Below are 21,610 nucleotides of genomic sequence, written 5' to 3' on the forward strand. Positions count from 1 at the left end.
TGCTTGTGGCTGTTTTTGTGCAGTGAGAATCTGTTTGCAGGAACACATGGCTTTCTTCCTTTACTGTGAGTATATGTAATAGATATTTTCTAAGAAAATAAATACAAAATTTACTCATCTTTATTTAGTATGTCAAGCTTCTCCATTTGCTGCAGAGAAGATCTTATTTCATAAAACTTCCCAACAGTGATTATGTGTTAATGTTGGTAGCATAACTTAATGAGGCATCCCTGACAGTTATACTTTATTTTTTAGCTCTCATGGCTAAATTACTCTTTTCAGAACTTTCTTCATTTTGCCAATGATTGACAGGCAGTTGTGTTAATTAGCATACCACATATACCATTACATAGATCCTACAAGGGCCAGGGGCTTCAAGTATTTCTAAGTTTTTGATTAAACTCATCCCAGTAGTTTTCCATGGAAAATAAATATTTTTGTTTTGAGTTTAATATCTTTCATTTTATAGCAGAACATATTATGGTAGAGAATTGAAATAAATGCACACTACCTTTCTTAAAATGTTATGTATTAATTACAATACAAAATAAATAGAAGATGCATTATCAAGAAGGCATGTTCCAAAGTGTTCAAAGCAGCACTATACATAATTTCCGTAAAGGGGAAACAACTCAAGTTCTACCAATATGCAAATGTAAAAAATAATCATTATAAATTCATATAATGATATCATACACATTATTGAAAATAATTAAATGTTTCACAAATTTAAGGAATGACTCACAAATCTAATAAAGACAAGACAAATACTAAAATGCATAATCTGTGTCATTCTTATTTTACAAAGTATATGTACAAGTAAAATAATTTTAGAGATGAAGATGATGGTTCCATGAAGTTATTCATTGTAAAGAGAATGAGGAGGGCTTCTAGTATAGTGACAGTTTCTGATGCAATGTGGTTGCTGATTACTTGGTAGTGCTCAGTGTGTGAAAAGTCAGAATGTATATTGGTAATACATGCAATTGTCTGTATGTTTACGTTGCAGTGGAAAGTTTTAAAAAATGAAAGCAAGATATTGTTCAGCTTTTCAGTACGTGAAGGCATGAAAAGCATAACTTTTTCAACACATTACCATGTAATCTTTCATTTAAAATAATCATTCATTGTTCATGTAAGCACAGACTAATGACTAAGTAAGATGGAGCAGAGTATCAATAAGAATAATGCTCAATTTGTTGGTGAAGACTCAAGGCAGAATCATGAAACAGATAAGACATGCTCCTTTTTGATCACTTTTGTCTCCAAACCATGAGAATAGGAGAATTTCAAGAATGGCTCTCACTGAGGATTGTTTTCTCATGGTACCATGGTATGAAAAGCAGAAAATGATTCACAAATTTACTTTCTTTCCAGAAGTGTCTGATGACACCAAACTTTTCTCAAAGCATCCTTTATCTCTTGTGTTTCTCAGTGTGTAGATCAGAGGGTTGAACGTGGGAGCAATGATGGTGTAGAAAAGAGCAAACACTTTGTCTTCTGGGAAAGTTGTGGCTGGTCTAATGTAGATGAATAGTGCAGGTACAAAAAACAGGACCACAACAGTTGTGTGGGAACTGCAAGTAGAAACAGCTTTGCTGTGGCTCTGCATGGAATATCCCCTTATGGTATACAATATGAAAAAATAAGAAAATCAAGACACCAAAAGTCCCAGAGCAATTAACCCTGAATTAGCAATGACTAAGAGACCTATTATGTGTGTATTAGAACAGGCCAATTTCAGCAAAGGATACACACCACAGAAGTAGTGATCTATCTCATTGGGGCCACAGAACGGTAAGAATATAGTGAGAAGAAACTGACTGGCAGAGTGTATAAATCCCCTAGTCCAGCATGCCTGGATGATTGTGTTGCACCTCCGCCTGCTCATGATGGCAGCATAGTGCAGGGGCTTGCAGATGACCACGTAGCGGTCATAGGCCATCCCCGTGAGGATGAAGATCTCCATGCCTCCAAATAAATGTGTGGTAAAGAGCTGTGCCATGCAGTTATTATAGGAAATGGTCTTCTCTTCAACCAATAAGTCAGTCATTAATTTAGGGGTCACTGTGGATGTGTAGCAGAGATCAGAGAGGGAGAGGTAATTGAGGAAGAAATACATGGACTGGTTGATGAGCTGAGTGCATGTGATAGAAACCATTATGAGCACATTTCCCATCCAAATAGCAATGTAGCAAACTAAAAATAATACAAAGCAGAGGATTTCTATGTTCTTATTGTGGGAAAGTCCCAGGAGAATAAATATAGTGATATTATTGCTTTTTTCCATGGCCAGGGTAGATAGAACACATAAAGCACCTGAAATGACATGATTGGTGAGCTTACATTCACAAGTATTTGCCGAAAAGTGATTATTGTCTTTTTGAGGAACCAAACTAGGTTTAATTACTTTCATTATGGTATCTAACAGAATAAAAACCCAGTGTTCAATTAAAATGACTCTCAAGACTCCCAGTGAATACATACTGCATTATTTCTATTACCACTTCTACAAATCGTTATCAACTCCTGCCTTAGTAAGCACCAATGCTTTTTTTCAAATAACAAAATTAATATTTTATTTTGGGTAATACCTACTCCTAAATCTTAATGAAATAGGCCGTAGCCCCCTATAAATAATGTTGCTCTGACTTTCTGAGACTCAAAATGCTTTAAGGAAACAGGGGTATATCACATAGCTGATGTATTTTTCCTCATGTACCAACTATTTAAATTGTTTTATTATGGAATATACATTATCTTAAGTTAAAAACTAAGGAAATATTTTAAGATGCAATGCTCTTTCTCTAAGAAGGTGAAGCAAGTCTTAACAAATATTTTTATTTGGTTTCTTGTTATTTGTTTTCTTTAAAGTTTTAGTGAAAATTCTGTGCTGACACTTTAACACACATAAAAGCTGAATCTGATGATTAATTTGAGGAAAGAAACAAAATGTTTTGAACCACCAAATAAACCTAAACATTAAGTACCAGAAAAGACTGTGCATTGGGTAATGTTATACTAAAGTTTGCCTTCAGTGCAGAATATCAGATTTTGGAAGTCAAATTCCTTTTAACCTTCTGATTGGAGGGTAGGGATTTTTTCTGAATTCATCTAATACAATCATTTTGTCCAGTCCCACAAACTCTCCAGTCAGTGACAAGTCCATACGGGAATGAGGTTTAGAAGGAGACCGTTTGTGAGGTAGGCTCTATTTTTTGCATCATATGTATTTACCTTGTGGGTCAAAAATTTCATCTGAGTAAAAATAATATGGAATTACATAACTTGAGCAATACATATATTTGTGGTATTCAAATAATAATGAAATATGAAGTTGTTTTGTAAATTATAGTGGTATTTGTACAGAAGTTATTGAAACATTGGGAAAAACAATCTGATAATCTTTACTCTGTCAAATAGGATAACATTTAAGAAGATTAAAACATTTTGCATCTAATGTTACTCAATCAGACTCTTAATTTTCCTTTTTTCTCAACTGGGAAGTTTCAATTCCAAATCAATAAAAATATTTGAGTAGTGGGCATATCATCACCAGTAAAAGTCATTTCAATGCAAAAGAATTTGGTCCCATAAACTAACACCATTGTACTGGGTGCTAAGACCCAGTGCTAAGCAACATCATGGATGCTGCTGAAATATAACATGGAATTATTATCATGTTCCATCAACATGTTCCATCAATTTTGGTTTCCATTATTTTAAATTAAAGTACTTATAATTAATTCTTACCAAAATAACAGCCTTTTGGTAGTGTAAATTTTCTGCCCTAATCTTACAATTAATTTCTTAATCAAATTCTATTTACAATCCCTCCACAATTCTCCATGATATTAGGCAAATTTTGTTACCAACAGAGTGAAAAACTTGTTTGTAATAGTTTATCTTCCCCCAAATTGAGCTACAGTAATATTTTCCATTAAATAAGAAAAGTCATTTTATTTCATTTGAAAAAAAATGATATATTGAACTTACGTGATATGAATTATTCTTCAAAGAGATTTATAAGCATTTTTGTTTTAATAAACCAAATCATATAAATGTGATTTAAAACCCATCTGAAATATACTGCTTAACTGCTATCAAGCATATACACTCTTAAATATAATTGAACCTCAAAGCAAAGCACAATTCAAAATGTTCTCAGGTAAAGTCTCTGTATTCATCTGTCTTCACTGATCTTTATTGATTCAGGTAATCAAATCATCTCAATTCACAAGGCAGTGGCTGGTGATTAATTTCTCTACCAATTTTTCTATGTGAAAAATAGATTAGTACTACATTTTACTACCACAATGAGTAATGTATGAGTAAAAATATAATAAACTGAAGTTTTAAGACAATATAATAATTAATCATAATTTAGAGGCAATCCCTGGTTATATGTCTTAGCTCAATCACTAACTTCAGATTTGATGTTTACAAATTTGGTACTTTCTCTTTGAAAAAGAGCTTTACTTCATTTTAAATACAGGAAAATATATTTGACTATATAATTAGACTTTAGTGCAGAGAATCAACCTTGAAAATAGATGAGGAAGAGTATTTTAAAGAATAAAATAATGGATGAATGATAATTTCACTGTGCTAACATCAATGCAGCACATAGAGAAATAAATAAAAATTACTTTATGTTTATACAGTTTAAAAAAAAACCTGTTCATAGTAACACAACAAGTGTTCTGGTCTTAAAAAATGATTTTTCTGATTCCGGAGACTGAGTTCATAAGCACATTATGGGTCCTATCAAAAGTTAAAAAAAAAAAAAGCAAAACAAAACAAAACAAAAAAACACTGTACAGCAGCAGAATAAATTGGACATTAACTCTGGCCATCTACTTTTGAAATGTGTGTACACGTCTAAATCTCAGGCAAATCCAGAACTCCTGAATATCAGTTGGTATTCCATGTTAGTCAACTGAATTGACCTGGAAAATTATAAAAGCAACAAACTAAACTATACAGAAACCAGTCCTAGAAATAACAAATGCACAGCTCACACACTTCTCCAGGAAGCAAAAGTCTTTATTCCCTCAAGCATGATTGCAGTGCCGGTTCTCACAGACACTTAGGGATGGGGACCTTACACTCTTGCCCATAAGTCTCCGTAAAGTGAGGGAATCAGTCTCCTTGATCTTTAAGAATCCTGCCCAAAATGTTGTGCTCTGCAGAATTCCAATCATATTCTTCTTAGCCAAGGTCTACTACCTCTTTAGAGTTGTAACAGCATGTTCCTCTTTACGTGAGTTACCCCAAGAGAGTGGGCAGCTTTATTCTGATATTGACCTTATTTTTCTAGATTATGACATCCCACCACCAATGGACACTCCATTCCTCTTGGAACTTCATGATTTCTTAATCTTAGTCAATAGAATTTGCAAACAGATCAAGTTTGAAAATGAGATGCACATTAGTATGTTTTCTTAATGAGGAAGTAAAAGTGTATTTTCAACAAATATCACATATTTATGTAAGTAATAGTAAGAAAGAAAGAAGGAAAGAAAAAAGAATTTGTGTAGGTTCTTAACTGATTTTGAATATTTTCTTTTCTTTTTATAGTCTTATCTGTTCTCTCTTTACTGAAATGACAGTCATCCCTTAACTAAATTATTTCCTTGTGACTTTTGACTTGACATCGTTAGCACAGGGTTACTGATTTTTCACTTTCTGTTTTTCCCAATTTAGTCATGAACAAATACAAAATTCATATCATTTTGTAACTACTGTCACAGGTCACGTCACTGCATCAAATAATAGACAGGAGGTCACCCCATAAGGAAAGATAAAAGTTTGAAGCAGGAGTACTTGGTTTTTAAAAAGTAGTTAATCAAAGCCTTTAGAGAGCCAAATTAGTCCTGAGTTTTACCAGGTTCAAATATAAGTAGGATTTTAGATGTGCATTATATCCTAAAGACACATTTTTACTTCCTTCCAGATTTTGCTTATTTACAGAATGTGAACTCTTTATACCAAAGTAATCAACTCACCAGTTAGCATCCTTTTAGAGTCCAGTTATCAGAGCAACTCTACAACTGGATTATAAATATATTGCAAAAAAGACACTTTACAGCATGTACTTCAAATCCCATTCACCACAGAATTTTGATGACTGGGAGGTGCTGTTGATGCAATTTAAGTTCTTTTTCCCCATCTCTGCAACCTGAGGAGAAAGCTGTAGTTCTGGTCCTCATGTTAAGAAATCATTCTCACCAATTCCCAGGCAGCATTTTATCATGTTCTCTGGGGAAGAAGTGTGTGTTTGTGTGTGCTTCAAACATTTCTGTCTAATGTAAGTTTTCTAGAAAATTACAAACCTGTAGAACTTCATTTCATATCTATTTTACCAAATACTCACCAAAATGCTCATCAACAAACAGTACAGTCAAAAATCCTGTAATTTTCCCCTAGTTCTATATAATTAAAAAATACCTTTTTGTACATCTATGCTGAAAACTAGTGTTTATTACTGATTTCCTCTGTGAGCTTTGCTAAGAGAGTAAATATTTAGCAAATAAGCAAACATGTTGCTGGACACTATGGCACACACCTGTAATCTCAACAGCTTGGGAGGCTGAGGCAGGAGGATGCTAGTTCAAAACCAGCCTCAGGAAAAGCAAGACTGCTAAGCAGCTCAGTGAGACTCTGACTCTAAATAAAATACAAAATAGGGCTAGAGATGTGACCCAGTGGTCTAGTGCTCCTGAGTTCAATTCGTGGTACAAAAACAAAAGGAAACAAAACAAAAGAAAAAATCAAGTAAACATGTAGCAGGCATGAGCAAAGGGATGGTATACATCTTTATAATGTCCCTAGGATCATGTAATTTAGTATACTTAGGCTTTCTCAGAAAACTGATGCTTTTATGATTGCATAAAGTGCCCTGTAACCTCTGACAGATCACATTTCCATCGTGTACTTTGTTAGAAATTAATATTTCTTCAGCTTGCTTTGGTGTTTTTGTGCTGTATCTTTTTTCATGCCTTTACTTACATTATTGTCTTTTAATTGATGTATTTAGAATGTGAACTCTTTATACCAAAGTAATCAACTCACCAGTTAGCATCCTTTTAGAGTCCAGTTATCAGAGCAACTCTACAACTGGATTATAAATATATTGCAAAAAAGACACTTTACAGCATGTACTTCAAATCCCATTCACCACAGAATTTTGATGACTGAAGGAAATTAGAATATATTTGGTTTAAAGTCTGTCATCCTACCAATCATTTTATAAGCTATTCAACTCTTTCTGGTCTTTGTTTTATGTAATCTGCTTCACTGACTTTGACTTATTTTAAAAATACATTTTTCTCTTCTGATTTGAGTTATTATTTTTGCAGCATTTGACTGTCACGTACACCTAATTAGAACAAATTAAAAAATTAATAAAAATTTAAAAAAATTTGTGTATTCTCTCTAGAGATAGTAACATTCTTTTATGTGATTATGCTATCAAATAATACACCTACTCTCACGTGATTAAGGAATCTTAGAATTTTCCCAATAACTCTCCCTCAAGGATCACTGTGGGAGGCCATCCTTATTTAGCAGAGTCCCACTAGGATGACCCAAGTGACACAGAGGCCTAGCTTCTAAGAACTCCGGGGAAGTATGTGGTGCTGCGTGGTAGTGGTTCCCTGTCACCTGGAATTTTCCCCCTAAGAAAATGGGTCCCCTAACTCCACCCTATCCTGTCCATCACAGAAGAAGCTCCTCCCAGTCCTTGCCCCTTTACCTGTGTCTATAAATAAAAGAGAGTTGGGCCACTGAGGTTGAATGTTGTAAAGAGGCCAGAGCTAATATGGCCGCACCATCACACTCCCTCTCTCGTAAAAGAGTGTTGGATTTCTTGTGTTTATTGAGTAGATAAGTTTTTTGGGTAATAGAAAAAATGCCAACATCCTCCTCTGGCAGTCAACCTTTTTCTCCTCCATGAAGGACGAGGCAGAGAGGACACTGACCGATCACACCATTGTTACTTTATCTTTTAGTTTTTGCTATACTATAAACAGTATGCTTTTACTCCCATTGCTGTAAATGGTCTTCTCTTAGAAACCTATCTTTCTGAGTCTGACTTTTAGAGCAATTAAAAATAAGAGAAAGAAAAATAACGGTAGATGGTGAGAAAACAATGTCTAGGTTGGATCCTGTAGTACTGCTTTAGAGGCAGAGATTTTAGTATGAATTTATCTTCAGCTCACACACACACACACACACACACAGAGCAACAGAGATAAGCAATCATACACATATAAGCAATCACAAATACTTTGGCATTCAAAGGTTAGAATACATAAGTATAGGACCTAATTCTTAATTCCGAGAGTAGAAGAAATTTACTGTCAACCCATTCAAAACAAGCCTACCTGCCATGTTCACTACCTATCTCTTGTTGGCAAATACCATATTCCAATAGCAGGGAAAGAGGACTCTTAGGGGAAATGGTTGTTTCCAAGACACCAATAGGGGAAAAAAAAGGTAAGTTTTGAGAATCTTACAATTCTTAAAATTGTGTGCTCAAAAAAAAAAAAAGATACATATTAATGAAGCAGAGGGACCAACATGATAGCAAATGACCAAAGATGGAATAATTAAAGTGACAAAGTAAGTAATGTAGCATTATATTTACACCGAAAGCATAGAATGAATATAAATAAGTCTATACTAATACAGATTAAAAAAGACTAATAGTAAACAAATAAATGGGAGAGAAGAGAAAAAACTTTTAAAGAGATGATTCCATAAATGTATGTAATAAATCTTTCTCTAAAAATATTTCCAAAAAATTACTACCACCACAGGGTGTGAACTATATCATTCATAGTTCCTGTGCATCTACACTGACTATTTAGTGTATCAATCCAAAGACAAGATTAGGTACAGGGACTATAGTAACTTTTACTGTGCAGAGACATGGTAAACAAAAACTGTCTTAACCAAGTAATAATATTTGCATAACATTGATATCATGTGAAGATGATTGAGATGACATAACAGGTAGGATTTCTAATATTTTTAGTATTATATCCAAAACAACATAATTCAGATTGGGGAGTATCTGATCAGTATTCCTCAAGATTCTGGTGGAAAAATAGTAAGAAAGACAAAAACAGAAGTGATCAGGGTCAGAGGAGACAGTAAGGAGACAAGGTAACTAAATGCAATATGGTATCCTGAATTGAATCCTGGAATGCAGAGAGGTTATTAAGGTAAGAACTGATAAGATCCAAATAAAGTCTGAAATGCAGTTAATAGGAATGTGTTAATGTTTTTTTCTGAATATTGACAAATGAACCATGGCATTACAAATTGTTAGAACTGGAAAAACTGTATAACTGCCATTCTGACTGGAGTGAGATGGAATCTCAGTGTAGTTTTAATTTGCACTTCTCTAATTGCTACAGATGTTGAATATTTTTTCATATATTTTTTGACCATTTGTATTTTTCTGTGAAGTGTTTGTTCTGTTCCTTTGCCCATTTATTGATTGGGTCAGTTATTTTTCTGGTGTCAAGTTTATTGAGTTCTTTGTATATCCTGGAAATTAATGCCTTATCTGAGGTACTCCTGGTGATGATTTTCTCCCAGTCTGTATAATCTCTGTACACATTCTTGATTGTTTCCTTTGCTGTGAAGAAGATTTTCAGTTTGATACCTTCCCAGTTATTGATGCTTGATTTAACTTCTTATGTGTTAGGAGTCTTGTTGATGAATTCATTTCCCAAGCCAACATGATGGAGAGTTGGGCCTACATTTTCCTCTCTTAAGTGCAGGGTCTCTAGTCTAAAGCCTAGGTCTTTAATCCTCTCGGAGTTGAGTTTTGTGTAGGGTGATATATAGGGGTTCTATTTCATTCTATTACATAAGATTTCCAATTTTCCTAGCACCACTTGTTGAAGAGGCTATTTTTTCTCCAATGTACATTTCTGGTGCCTTGTCTAGGACAAGATAACTGTATTTATGTGGATGTGTCTTCTAATCAGTTCCATCACTCAGGTCAGAATGGCAGTTATAGAGAATACAAGTAACAATAAATGTTGGTTAGGATGTGGGGAGAAAGGTACTCTCATACATTGTTGGTGGGATTGTATATTGGTACAACCACTATGGAAAGCTGTACAAGGATTCCTTAGAGAATTTGGAATGGAACCACATTTTGACCCAGTTATACCACTCCATGGTCTATACCTAAAGGGCTTAAAAACAGCACAATACAGTGATGCAGTCACATCCATGTTTACAGCAGCTTAACTCACAATAGCCAAGCTATGGAAACAACCCAAGTGACCTTCTAAGATGAATGGATTAAGAAAATGTAATTAATATATATATATATACACACACACACACACACATATATATATACACACACATATATATACACACACGCACACATGGAATTACTGAACTACAAAAAAGAATAAAATTATGGCATTTGCTGGTCAACGGATGGAACTGGAAACTGCTATGCTAAGTGAAATAAGTCAATCCCCCCAAACCAAAGGCAGAATGTTCTCTCTGATTTGTGAATGCTAACTGAAAACAAGGGAGGTCAGGAGGAGAATAATAGAAATCCATTGTACTAGACAAAGGGAAATGAAGGGAAGGGAGTGGGGAGGGGAACAGAAAATATAGTAGAATTAATTGCACATAAATTTCCTAGCCTTGTATTTGTGTACACAACCAGAGTAACTCCACATTGTGACAACCACAAGAGTGGGAACCTAAATAGAGTAAGTTATACTGTATGCATGTATATTCTGCCAAAATACACTCTAAAGTCATGTATACCTAAAATTAAAAGATTAATTTTTTTTTTATTGTAAACAAATGGGATAGATTTTGATTCTCTGTACATGTAGTAAAGGCATACAATTCATGTAATAATAAATTTACACAGGGCAATGTTGTTTCATTCATTCTGCCATTTTTCCCCCTTCTCCCCCACACCACCCACCCCTCTTTTCCCTCTATACAGTCCTTCCTTCCTCCATTCTTGCCCCCCTCCCTAACCCTAACCCTAAACCTAACCCTAACCCTAACACTAACCCCTCCCACTTCACACTATGTGTCATCATTCGCATATCAGCAAAACCATTTGTCCTTTGGTTTTTTGAGATTGACTTATCTCACTTAGCATGATATTCTCCAATTTCATCCATTTGCCTGCAGATGCCATAATTTTATCATTCTTTATGGCTGAGTAATATTCCTTTGTGTATATATACCACAGTTTCTTTATCCATTCATCAATTGAAGGACATCTAGGTTGGTTTCACAATCTGGCTGTTATGAATTGAGCAACTATGAACATTGATGTGACTGTATCTCTGTAGTATGCTGATTTTAAGTCCTTTGGGTATAGGCCAAGGAGTGGGATAGCTAAGAGAAGAAATTTAAAAAATTGGGTAGAACTATATTTTATACAGAAACTATATATTCTTGCAAATTTTCTGTAAGTGTAAAATGATTCCAAAACAATCTTTTAAAATTTTTCATAAGCCCTTCAATTAAAGGTAACCTAATTTAATCCATGATAAAATATCAAATATATAATCAGTTTCACAATGAAAATAAATGTTGTCATTCTACTTTTTCAATGACCATCAATACTTCAAAAATAAAATACAACAAAGAAATTTACTATGATCTCTGTAGAACCATAGTCAATAATATTTAATTCAAACTTTCTGAATATTTTTCTCTTATTTTTATTCTTTGTGTTTTCATGTTTGTGTTATTTATTTGTAACTTTAAATCTTGCATATAACATTCAGTTGTATATAGACTTTTTCTTATTAAAATTCTTGCTGTACATTATTTTGCTGAAGGAAATTCAAAATTGTGAGATAAGAAACAGAGTGAAGGTATTTTTCAAAATAATGTATTCTAACTTACATGAAATAGGCTTGTATAATAAATAACACCATATTTTTATGTTCAGACAATAAATATGTATCAAAAAAAATCAGAATATATAGTGATAAAGGCACACCGTGTTTGCAACAGTAAGAGCTGTTAGGGAACCAGCCAAGATGCTCACCAATCAATGATGTGAGAAAGAAAAATGATGTATATAGACACTTTGGAATTTTACTCAGCCATAAAGAAGAATGAAATTATGCCAGTCACTGGTAAATGGATGGAACTTGAGAAAATCACATCCAGTGAAATAATCCAGGCTCAGAAAGACAAGGATCAATATTTTTCTCTTACATGTGGAAACTAGACAAAAGTAAGGGGGCAAACATGAATGGGGGAGAATCCCATGAAAGAGAGATGAGTAGGGTAGAGGAAGTGGATACATGGGGAGGCAGGAGGGATGGGAAGAGAGAACCTGCAGAATGAAATGGACCAAATTATGCTATGTGCATAAGTGAATAGATCTCAGTGAATGTCACCTTTATGTACATCCATAAAGCACTAATTTAAAAAAATCTATAAATAAATAGAAAGAAGACCAGTAGAACAGAAGAAAGAGAGCAGGGGTAGGGAGCAGTTGAGGGAAATAGGAAGTCTTAGGGACTACGTGGGTTAAAGTATTTTCCATGTCTCTAAGAGTATACCCAAATGGATCCTGATATTATGTAAAAGTGTAATGTACTAATAAAAATAAAAAGAAAGGTCAAGAATGGTTGGTGTCATTAGGAAAGAATTCCTAAGGGTCAGGACATTTGAATGGCCCATAGGAAGTTAGGCAGTATCTGATTAAGAAAATAGGAAGCAGGTAGATCATGTAGATGAGGGGGGAACAGGAGGATCAAAGGTATGGAAGTGAGGTGCCCACGGTGAGAGTTCAAAAGAAAGGAAATTGCCAGTTCACCTATGATCTGCTTGTGAGTGGTGGGGCATGGCTAAGAACTGGGAACAGTTTATTTATAACAAAGTTCCTTTACTCAGTTGAGAGGTTCGTACGTTCTAATTGAATCAAGAATTTAGAAGTTCAGAAGGTGAAGCTAGTGAAAGTTGTGTCCATCACTAAGTTCCTTGTTCGGGAATCAAGGGGGAATCAAAGCCATTATGTGTTCAGAGGAATCCCAGAAATGACCAGAGGACCAATTGTGCTGTTTTGGAATACGGTTTAATTCCTTGCATGAGTTTCCTGGGTCTAAAGCAGGGAGGGGCTTTCTTTCATATGCATTTTATTTTATTTTTTCAGTTTCACATTATGAACCTTATTATGTTGCAAGTTTTACTTAGAGATTTTATATTAAAAAATTACAAAAGTTAGTTGATTTAGTCAAATTGACATAGTAAAGAAGGGTTAAAATTTGAAATACAGTTTTGTACTATAAAACACTTTACTCTCCCCAAAGTTGATCTGGAATTAATCTGAGTGTCCTTTGATAATGGGAACAGAAAGTACCAATTTCTTCTGGCTTCATCTTGAGTACTTTACCTTGATTCATTTATTATTTTATTAGGAAATTTTTCAATATTTATTCTTCAAGAAAGACACATGAGGTATTTTATCTATAAGCCCACATAAAAATGAAGTATTACTGTTGTTTTGCTTTATCATGAAATGCAAATCTGACAAAAAATCTGTCATTTTAAAAATGTTCCCCTCAAACATTCAGACTTTGCCAAATAGCCATTATGTTGTTTTTGTTAAAGAAAAGAACTTTAAATCAGGCAATATTTTGTTTTCACAGTAACTTGACAAAATAGTAATTTACCAAGTTCTTCTACTAAAACAATTTACCTCGCCTTTATTTTTATGCCTTTTATTTTTCTGTGTATAATCACTAGAGTGAGTATTGTATTCACGTGTTCTAAAACACTGCATTTTAACTATAATCCTACTCATAATCTTGTTAATTTCTTCTCTCTTATTTGCCCTTTCTTCCTTCCTTTCTTCCTTCCTTTCTCCTTTCCTCTCTGTTTCTTCCCCACTCCCTCTCTATCTCTCCCCCGCCCCTCTCTTTCCTCCCTCCCCTTTCATTTTTCTAGTACTGGAGATTGAACCCAGGTGCTTTCCCACTGAATTATGTCTCCACCACTTTTTACATTTGAGTATTTTGGTTTGAGATAGGGTCTTAGTAAATTACTCAGGCTGACCTCACACTTGTGACTAATTGTAATTATATTTATAATTTATATTCATATTTATATTTATAATTTATATATAATATGTATTATATATAATTATACTAATTATAGTTATAATTATCAACTAATTATTGTCTTATTAATTTCTGAAATGTTATGCTTTACTTATTTTATTCTTTATGGGATTTTTTTAAACTATCAAAAATAGAATAGCAAAGAGTAAGTTACCAACATTTTGAGTAATTAATTTTGTGTTACCTTTGCTAGTTATATTTATCCAATGATTATCAACATAGTTAATGCTCAGGAACCACTTTAAACCAGAAATTATTATTCTTACTATTGTTATATGGATTTCTTGTTATGTAATGAATACCACTGGAGGTCTTTTAGGTGAAAATATTATCACAAATTAAAGTTCTTTATTTAATTTATAGACAATAACTTCTCCTTTGCCACAGAGAACTTGCATAACATAGCCTAGCCACTAATCTTGTAATGTGTAATAAATTATCATGAAGGTTTTCCTCTTTATGTCATGATTCACTGCCCAAAATTATCCTTACTGTATCCTGAATTACTTTCACACATGTAACCCTACTCACAGTATCTAATTAAGCTACAAAATAACTACATTTCTGACTCAATTTTTGCACAGTAGAAATAGTGTTAGATTAGTAGTTATATTTTACCTCTAAATCAACTCTTGGCATTCATAAAATGACACCAACAGTATAATTAAGCACTAAGATCAATTTCTAGCTCTATACTTCTCCACACAGCCCTTTTTTATTTTCAAGTTAGTTATGTGTTTGACACCAGACTTTTCTGATGGCATGCTTCATCTCTGTATTTCTCAAAGTATAGACTAAGGGGTTGAACATAGGAGCGATGATGGTGTAAAATAGTGCAAACACTTTATCTTCTGGAAAAGTGGTAGGAGGTCTAAGGTAGATAAAGATGGAAGGTCCAAAAAATAAAACTATCACGGTGACGTGAGACCCACAAGTAGAGAGGGCTTTGCGTCTTCCCTCAGCTGAATGATGTCTTAAAGTGCACAGTATAATGACATAAGAGACAAACAAAACCCAGAATGTCACTAAGGTAACCATGCCTGAATTAGCAATCACCAGGACACCAGCAGTAGTGGTATCACTGCAGGCAAGTTTTAGCAAAGGGAAAATGTCACAAAAATAGTGATCGATTTTATTAGGGCCACATAATGGCAGCTGGATTGCCATAAAAAACTGAGGAAAGGAATGGACAGCCCCACCAGCCCAAGCAGCTAGAACCAGGAGGTGGCACCTTGCTTTGCTCATGATAATCAGGTAGTGAAGAGGTCTGCAGATGGCAACATAGCGATCGAAGGCCATGATTGTGAGGATGAAGACTTCAATTCTTCCAAAAAAATGTATGGCAAAGACTTGGAACATGCAGTTACCATAGGAGATGGTTTTTCTTTTCACCAGCAGGTCACCAATCAGTTTGGGTGTCACACAGGAGGTATAGCAGATGTCCATAGAAGACAAGTGGCAGAGGAAATAGTACATTGGCTGGTGAAATAGGGGGCTGCACTGAATGGAGATAAGGATCAGAAGGTTTCCCAGCAAAAGGGCGATGTAACAGAGTAAGAAGAGCACAAAGCACAATGTTTGTGTGCTTCGTTCATCAGAAAGTCCTAGAAGAATAAATTCTGAGACGTTCCTCTGGTTTTCCATATGTCTCAGTTTGTCTTATAAACATGAGTTTAGTATCTAAAAAGAAAGGACACCTTTGCTGTGGGAAACTTATACACAAGTCATCAAATGCAGTCATTCAGAAATTCAAAATCTGTGCCTTTAAAATCAGCTTGGGTGATGAAAATATCATAGATATGGCATTAAGTATGGTCCATACTGTGAAAAAAAAAAATTCCATTTACACAAGTCTATTGTCATCAAGGAGATAAATTTCCCCCATTTTCTAATTTTCCTCTCACCATGACTTTAGTATTGCTGTAAACTTTCCTAATACACGTTATGTATTTATGATAATCTATGATATGTATTAATACTGATATAATATAAATATTTGTATCACCATCCTAACATATGTATTCCTGAATGTATTTGTATTCATATATAATATAATTGATTTGTATAGTGTGACAATACTTTATAACAAAGTGAAAATAATTATCATAGGGCTCAAGTGTTAATACCAGATAGGACTTCAATATTTTTTATTTTTTTAACCAAATTTTTGCTTATTCTCTTACAACTAAGAGAATTAAAATGACAACCCAGTACCTAAATGTTTCTAATATTCAGAGATTTTGTATTAACCGAACTTTACCCTTATAATTATCTTATTTTCACTGTTACTATAGTAATTAGAATCAGAGCAAACTTACTAATATTTTATGAGAAATTAATTACACAATATAAGTATAGATGCTGTCTAAATTTATTCTCGTGAATTCTGTTATCTGCCTTTTAAACGTCAGAAAAATTCAACAAGGAACTCAGTACACAGAATTAACTCTCTTCCCTTCTATACCACTTATGAACCTTGACATAATTTTTAATCTCTGTAAACTTTAATTTCTACATCTATAAATTGGGATATTATTATACAATAAAACCTTTTGATAAGGAACCCAAGAATTATTATGGAACACCTCAGTCTCATACATGATTAACAGTCACACGTTAGTTTTATCTTAGGTTGTGTAAGAGCAGTTTCTGACATTGCCATGCACACGTACATAAACAAGTTCAGTGAAGAAATAAGGAAAAGCATATAACAAAACAGATATGAGAGTAATTGAGAAATTTCCATTTTAACAACCCATTACTAAAACTAAATAAAATTATTGTGAAAGATAATTTGCTGTTGTTCTTTGAGCATTGCTTAACACTTGTCACTAGGCTGAACTTTTTCATGCATTTTAAATTATACTCAAAAGTATTTGACATTTTTGGTAGGGTTGAATACAAATTCTACATTCCTCTTAATTTTACTATCAAGATAATAAGAGTAATTACTCTTGTAGTTAAAATAAAGATTCTATTTTACATAATTTCAAATTTGCTACATCTGGTGTCAGAATATGACATGCAGTAAACTTACCTTAGATGAATCTGATGATTAGAGTGCACTTTAAGGTGGCACATTTTTGAAAGTTGGGAAATTATTTCTTCCTGTTTGGGGATGTCAAAGTTAAACTATCCTGTTCAGAATATGGATAGGCACATAAGCACTAAAGCAGGACTCAATGAAGTTCACCACAACTTGAAGATTTTAGTGAAATCTTTGCCTCAACTATTCTCATTCTCATCTGTAGTTCTGCTTGTGGATAAAATGGATAACAAATTTCCATAGTAATCAAATTACCTTATGTTGTAAAAGAAGTCATAGTGTTCAATAGAGAAGAGGAAGATGATGGCAAGGGAGGGGAAGGGCATGAGAAAGTGCTGGGGGAAAATATCTACCACGTTATGCTCGTCCTTCCACCCATCTATCACAATGAATCCCACTTATGTATACAATGATAATGTACTAATTAAAATAATGGAAATTGCAATTGATAGGAGATCAGTAGAGTAGAGCAAGTAGATGGTGGGGGCAAGAGGAGGTGAAGGAAATGTGAGATCCTGGGAAAGAGAGTGAACAAATCGTGTAATGTGTATGTGTAAGTATAATGCACCAATGAAAAAGTTTAAGAAATTAAATACTTGGGAATGAAATTAAATAGAGTATTTTAAACAGCATGTATATCCTCCAAGAGCAATATCAAGGGTAATTTACAGACCAACAGGACTGAGTTGCTGTCAGGATAGCCTGAGACTAGGTGAGGAAGGTTGCGTCCCTACAAATTCTTCTCCAGTATCTAAATCTAATAACATACAGAGATTTGCAGACTCGTTCAGGTCAGTTCTCTCAAATTACTTCTGAATGTTAGCAGTCTTAAATCTTTTGCAGGTTTTTATCCATTAATAACCATTAACCATTAGAAATACAAGACTCACAGAACAAAAACAAATGTATTTTTAATTTCTCATGAAAGCAAATGCTATTTTAAGTCCTAGGAGTGATTCATTTTATACCTATTCCTGAAGAAATTTTGATTAAGAAGAGCAGAATTTAAACTTCAGGACAATGCAAGAATTGATAACTCCTTGCAAACTCTAAGAATGTATATTCCCAGAGGCATAAACAGATAATCATCAAATGCCTCTGAGCAACTATCAGAGGCAATGCCCTGGTGCCACTGTGCATTTTCTCGCTGTAAATTTACTTTTTACTTACTTTTGCCTGCATCAAGCACTGCTTCTCTGGAATATACAGAGAAATGCTCTGGTTATACAGATCAGTTCAGGAAATTCTGTCTGCTTTATTTTCATCTGGGAAAACAAAGCCTTGTGGAATAGTGTTATGTTAGTTTTCAGGAATATATGAGATGAGGAGGAGGAAGAGCAAAAAGAAGCTGAGATAAGTCTTTGTAGTTCAGAAACTGGGTTATTATCAACAGTGATATTCATGCTTACAGGAGACAGTTCATTAAAATTGGTGACAAGCAAGGTCAGAACCAAGATCTAGCTTTTCTTGCCAAGAGTTAACATTTATGTCACCCATGTCTATGGAATGGATGATAGAAGTGAAAAGGAAAATGAATACTCTACTGTTGCCCATGCACTTACCAGGGTGGAAAAAGTATATCATTAAGTGCCAACATACTGATAGTATGATAGGAAAACTGCACTCACTGCATATTAAAACTGTATTCATTTATTTGCTTTTATTTATAATGTTGGAGCAGGGTCTTGCTAGGTTTTCCAGGCTGGCCTCAAACTTGTGGTCAACCTGCCGAAGCCCCATGAGTAGCTGGAATGTCATGTGCCACTGTGCCAACCTAAACTGGGCAATTTCTTAATGGGAATATGTGCAATACAGGACTAAGAGACAATGAAATTCACTGTCACTTTGTATGTCCTTAAAGTATACTTTTGTTCTTAATTGAAATTTTGCTTACATATAACACCCAATAAATCTTAAGTATGCTAAATATTTTATAGTAAAAAAATTTCATATGCTACAAGGTTATTCAAATCTTTAGAATGAAATTATATAGAATCAATGACAAAAGCACATTCTCACCCAGCACAGTGGGTGGTGGAACTTCCCACAACCAGGGAAAATGGATAATACCCTGACCATTAGGTTTCATTGACTGGTTGGATTTGTGTGAAGATCAGGAAATGTTCAGCCCTGAGATCCTCATTTCATCAATATAGCTCAGCATTGAAATATACAATAAATTTCAGATAATTGCACAGTAATTCAACTTACCAAGATTTGTACCCCCAAAATAATTTGCAAATCGCAAAATGTTTAAAGGATCTATAGGTTTCCAAGAAGAATGGACTTCAAACACTCACTAAAATCATCAGGGATAAAGGAGAAGTAGACATTCATTCATCAGGGAAGCAGGCTGGGAAATCTGAATTTCAATCAAACAGCATCTTAACACAAGCATAGACCAAATGATTAAAAAGTATTTTATATTCATTCAAAAACTACTGCACATTTTTAAGTCTTAGCACTCTGTGTCTACAGAAAATTAGTTTACCTAAAGCAACATATAAACTTAAATGTCAAACCAGAATTAATAGGTCATTGAAAGCTCTAAGAAGCATATTCCTTGCTCATGAGATTTCTAAACAGTTCCTGGTTAAATCCTTCCAAGCCACTGTCCATGGTAATGGTGCCTGGTGCCCCTGTGTATGTTCCTTCCACCTGTGGGCTAGTCTGGATCAGGTACCAGTCCCCTGGAGATTCCATAATGCTGTAGCCAACAGGGCACTCAGGACAATTCCTGGTCTGTGCTCTTCTAGCTTTCTGAGGGATAGAAAGGGAAATGGCATAGCCTGTAATGGTATTATTTTAGCTTCAGGGAACATCTGAGATGGGGATGAACAAAGAGAACCAGAGACAGATGTTTGTATTTCAGACATGATCTATTACTGACCATAAGTATAGAGATTTGATAGGTCAATAAAATCGATGAAATGCAAGATCATAACTAGTAACAAATTAACTTTTGCCAGAGAGTAACATCACTGGGACAGATGGTTGAGGAATGGGAGAAAAAGAAAAGGAGAAATAAGAAAAATTAAAACTCTTTGCCCATACATTGGGCACTAGGTAAAGGATCCATCATAAGCTAAAGATCATGTGGAATATTCAGAGGAAAATGGTATTCAAAGGGCACCAAAGCTGTATTCTACTTATTCTTCACAGTGGACATCCATGGTTGTTGAAGCCTTAGCCACACACACTCCAGTTGGTGTCTCATTTCCAGCATGACAAATCCGTACATTTTAAGATTCCTCATAGTTTTAAAACTTCAGGAATGCAATTGAAAATACCTGATACTGTTGTCATTAAACTACTTAGCAAAATAATAGTAATACTCTGTTAAGAGATTACTAGGTGATTTACATCAACCATATATTCTATATTTGTAAGTTAACATAAGTATTATTAGTTCTATTAGATAAGAACATAGAAGCTTCTAGAGGCTTAAGAGCCAGCTTAAACAGTTAGAAAGCAGAAAGATGATAATGGGTTCTTCTACAGGGTTTGCTTCAAGAATTTGAAAGCTAAGGATTACTGAGTAGATGAAAGTTTATTACTCTAGTAAAAAAAGATTTCAAAACTCTGTGCTGTACAGTTTTTCGACTCCAACATTCACTCAAGTCACTCCAACTTCACTCAAGTCACTCCATGGAAGATTGTCTCTCACCCCTCTAACCACTTATCCTACAAACACACACTCCAGGATGCCCCTTAGAAGAATACAAATAATCCAATCAACAAATGGGCTAAGGAAATGAACAGACACTTCACAGAAGAAGATCTACAAGCAATCAACAAACATATGAAAAAATGTTCAACATCTCTAGTAATAAGAGAAATGCAAATCAAAACTACCCTAAGATTCCATCTCACCCCAATTAGAATGGCGATTATCAAGAACACAAGCAACAATAGGTGTTGGTGAGGATGTGGGGAAAAAGGTACACTCATACATTGCTGGTGGGGTTGCAAATTAGTGCAGCCACTCTGAAAAGCAGTATGGAGTTTCCTCAGAAAGCTTGGAATGGAACCACCATTTGACCCAGCTATCCCACTCCTTGGCCTATACCCAAAGGACTTAAAATCAGCATACTACAGAGATACAGCCACATCAATGTTCATTGCTACTCATTACACCATAGCCAGATTGTGGAACCAACCTAGATGTCCTTCACTGATGAATGGATAAAGAAACTGTGGCATATTTATACAATGGAATATTACTCAGCCATAAAGAATGATAAAATTATGGTATTTGCAGGCAAATGGATGAAATTGGAGAATATCATGCTAAGTGAGATAAGCCAATCACAAAAAAACAAAGGACAAATGGTTTCGCTGATATGCGAATGATGACACATAATGTGGGGTGGGAGGGGTTAGTGTTAGAGTTAGGGTTAGGGTTAGGGTTAGGGAG

General features: G+C 34.5%; 1 protein-coding gene and 1 pseudogene across 1 annotated transcript; both read right to left on the reverse strand.

Annotated features, from left to right (window-relative positions):
* Positions 1-1,362: 1,362 nt before the first annotated feature.
* LOC124959247 (olfactory receptor 4P4-like) lies at positions 1,363-2,290 on the reverse strand (annotated as a pseudogene).
* A 12,583-nt stretch (positions 2,291-14,873) lies between these two features.
* LOC124959248 (olfactory receptor 4P4-like) lies at positions 14,874-15,791 on the reverse strand. Its single transcript, XM_047517818.1, has one exon. The coding sequence runs from the start codon at positions 15,789-15,791 to the stop codon at positions 14,874-14,876; it is 918 nt and encodes a 305-aa protein (XP_047373774.1).
* Between the last annotated feature and the right edge of the window lie 5,819 nt (positions 15,792-21,610).

Source organism: Sciurus carolinensis, chromosome 11 (assembly GCF_902686445.1).
Source record: "Sciurus carolinensis chromosome 11, mSciCar1.2, whole genome shotgun sequence".
Taxonomy (NCBI): domain Eukaryota; kingdom Metazoa; phylum Chordata; class Mammalia; order Rodentia; family Sciuridae; genus Sciurus; species Sciurus carolinensis.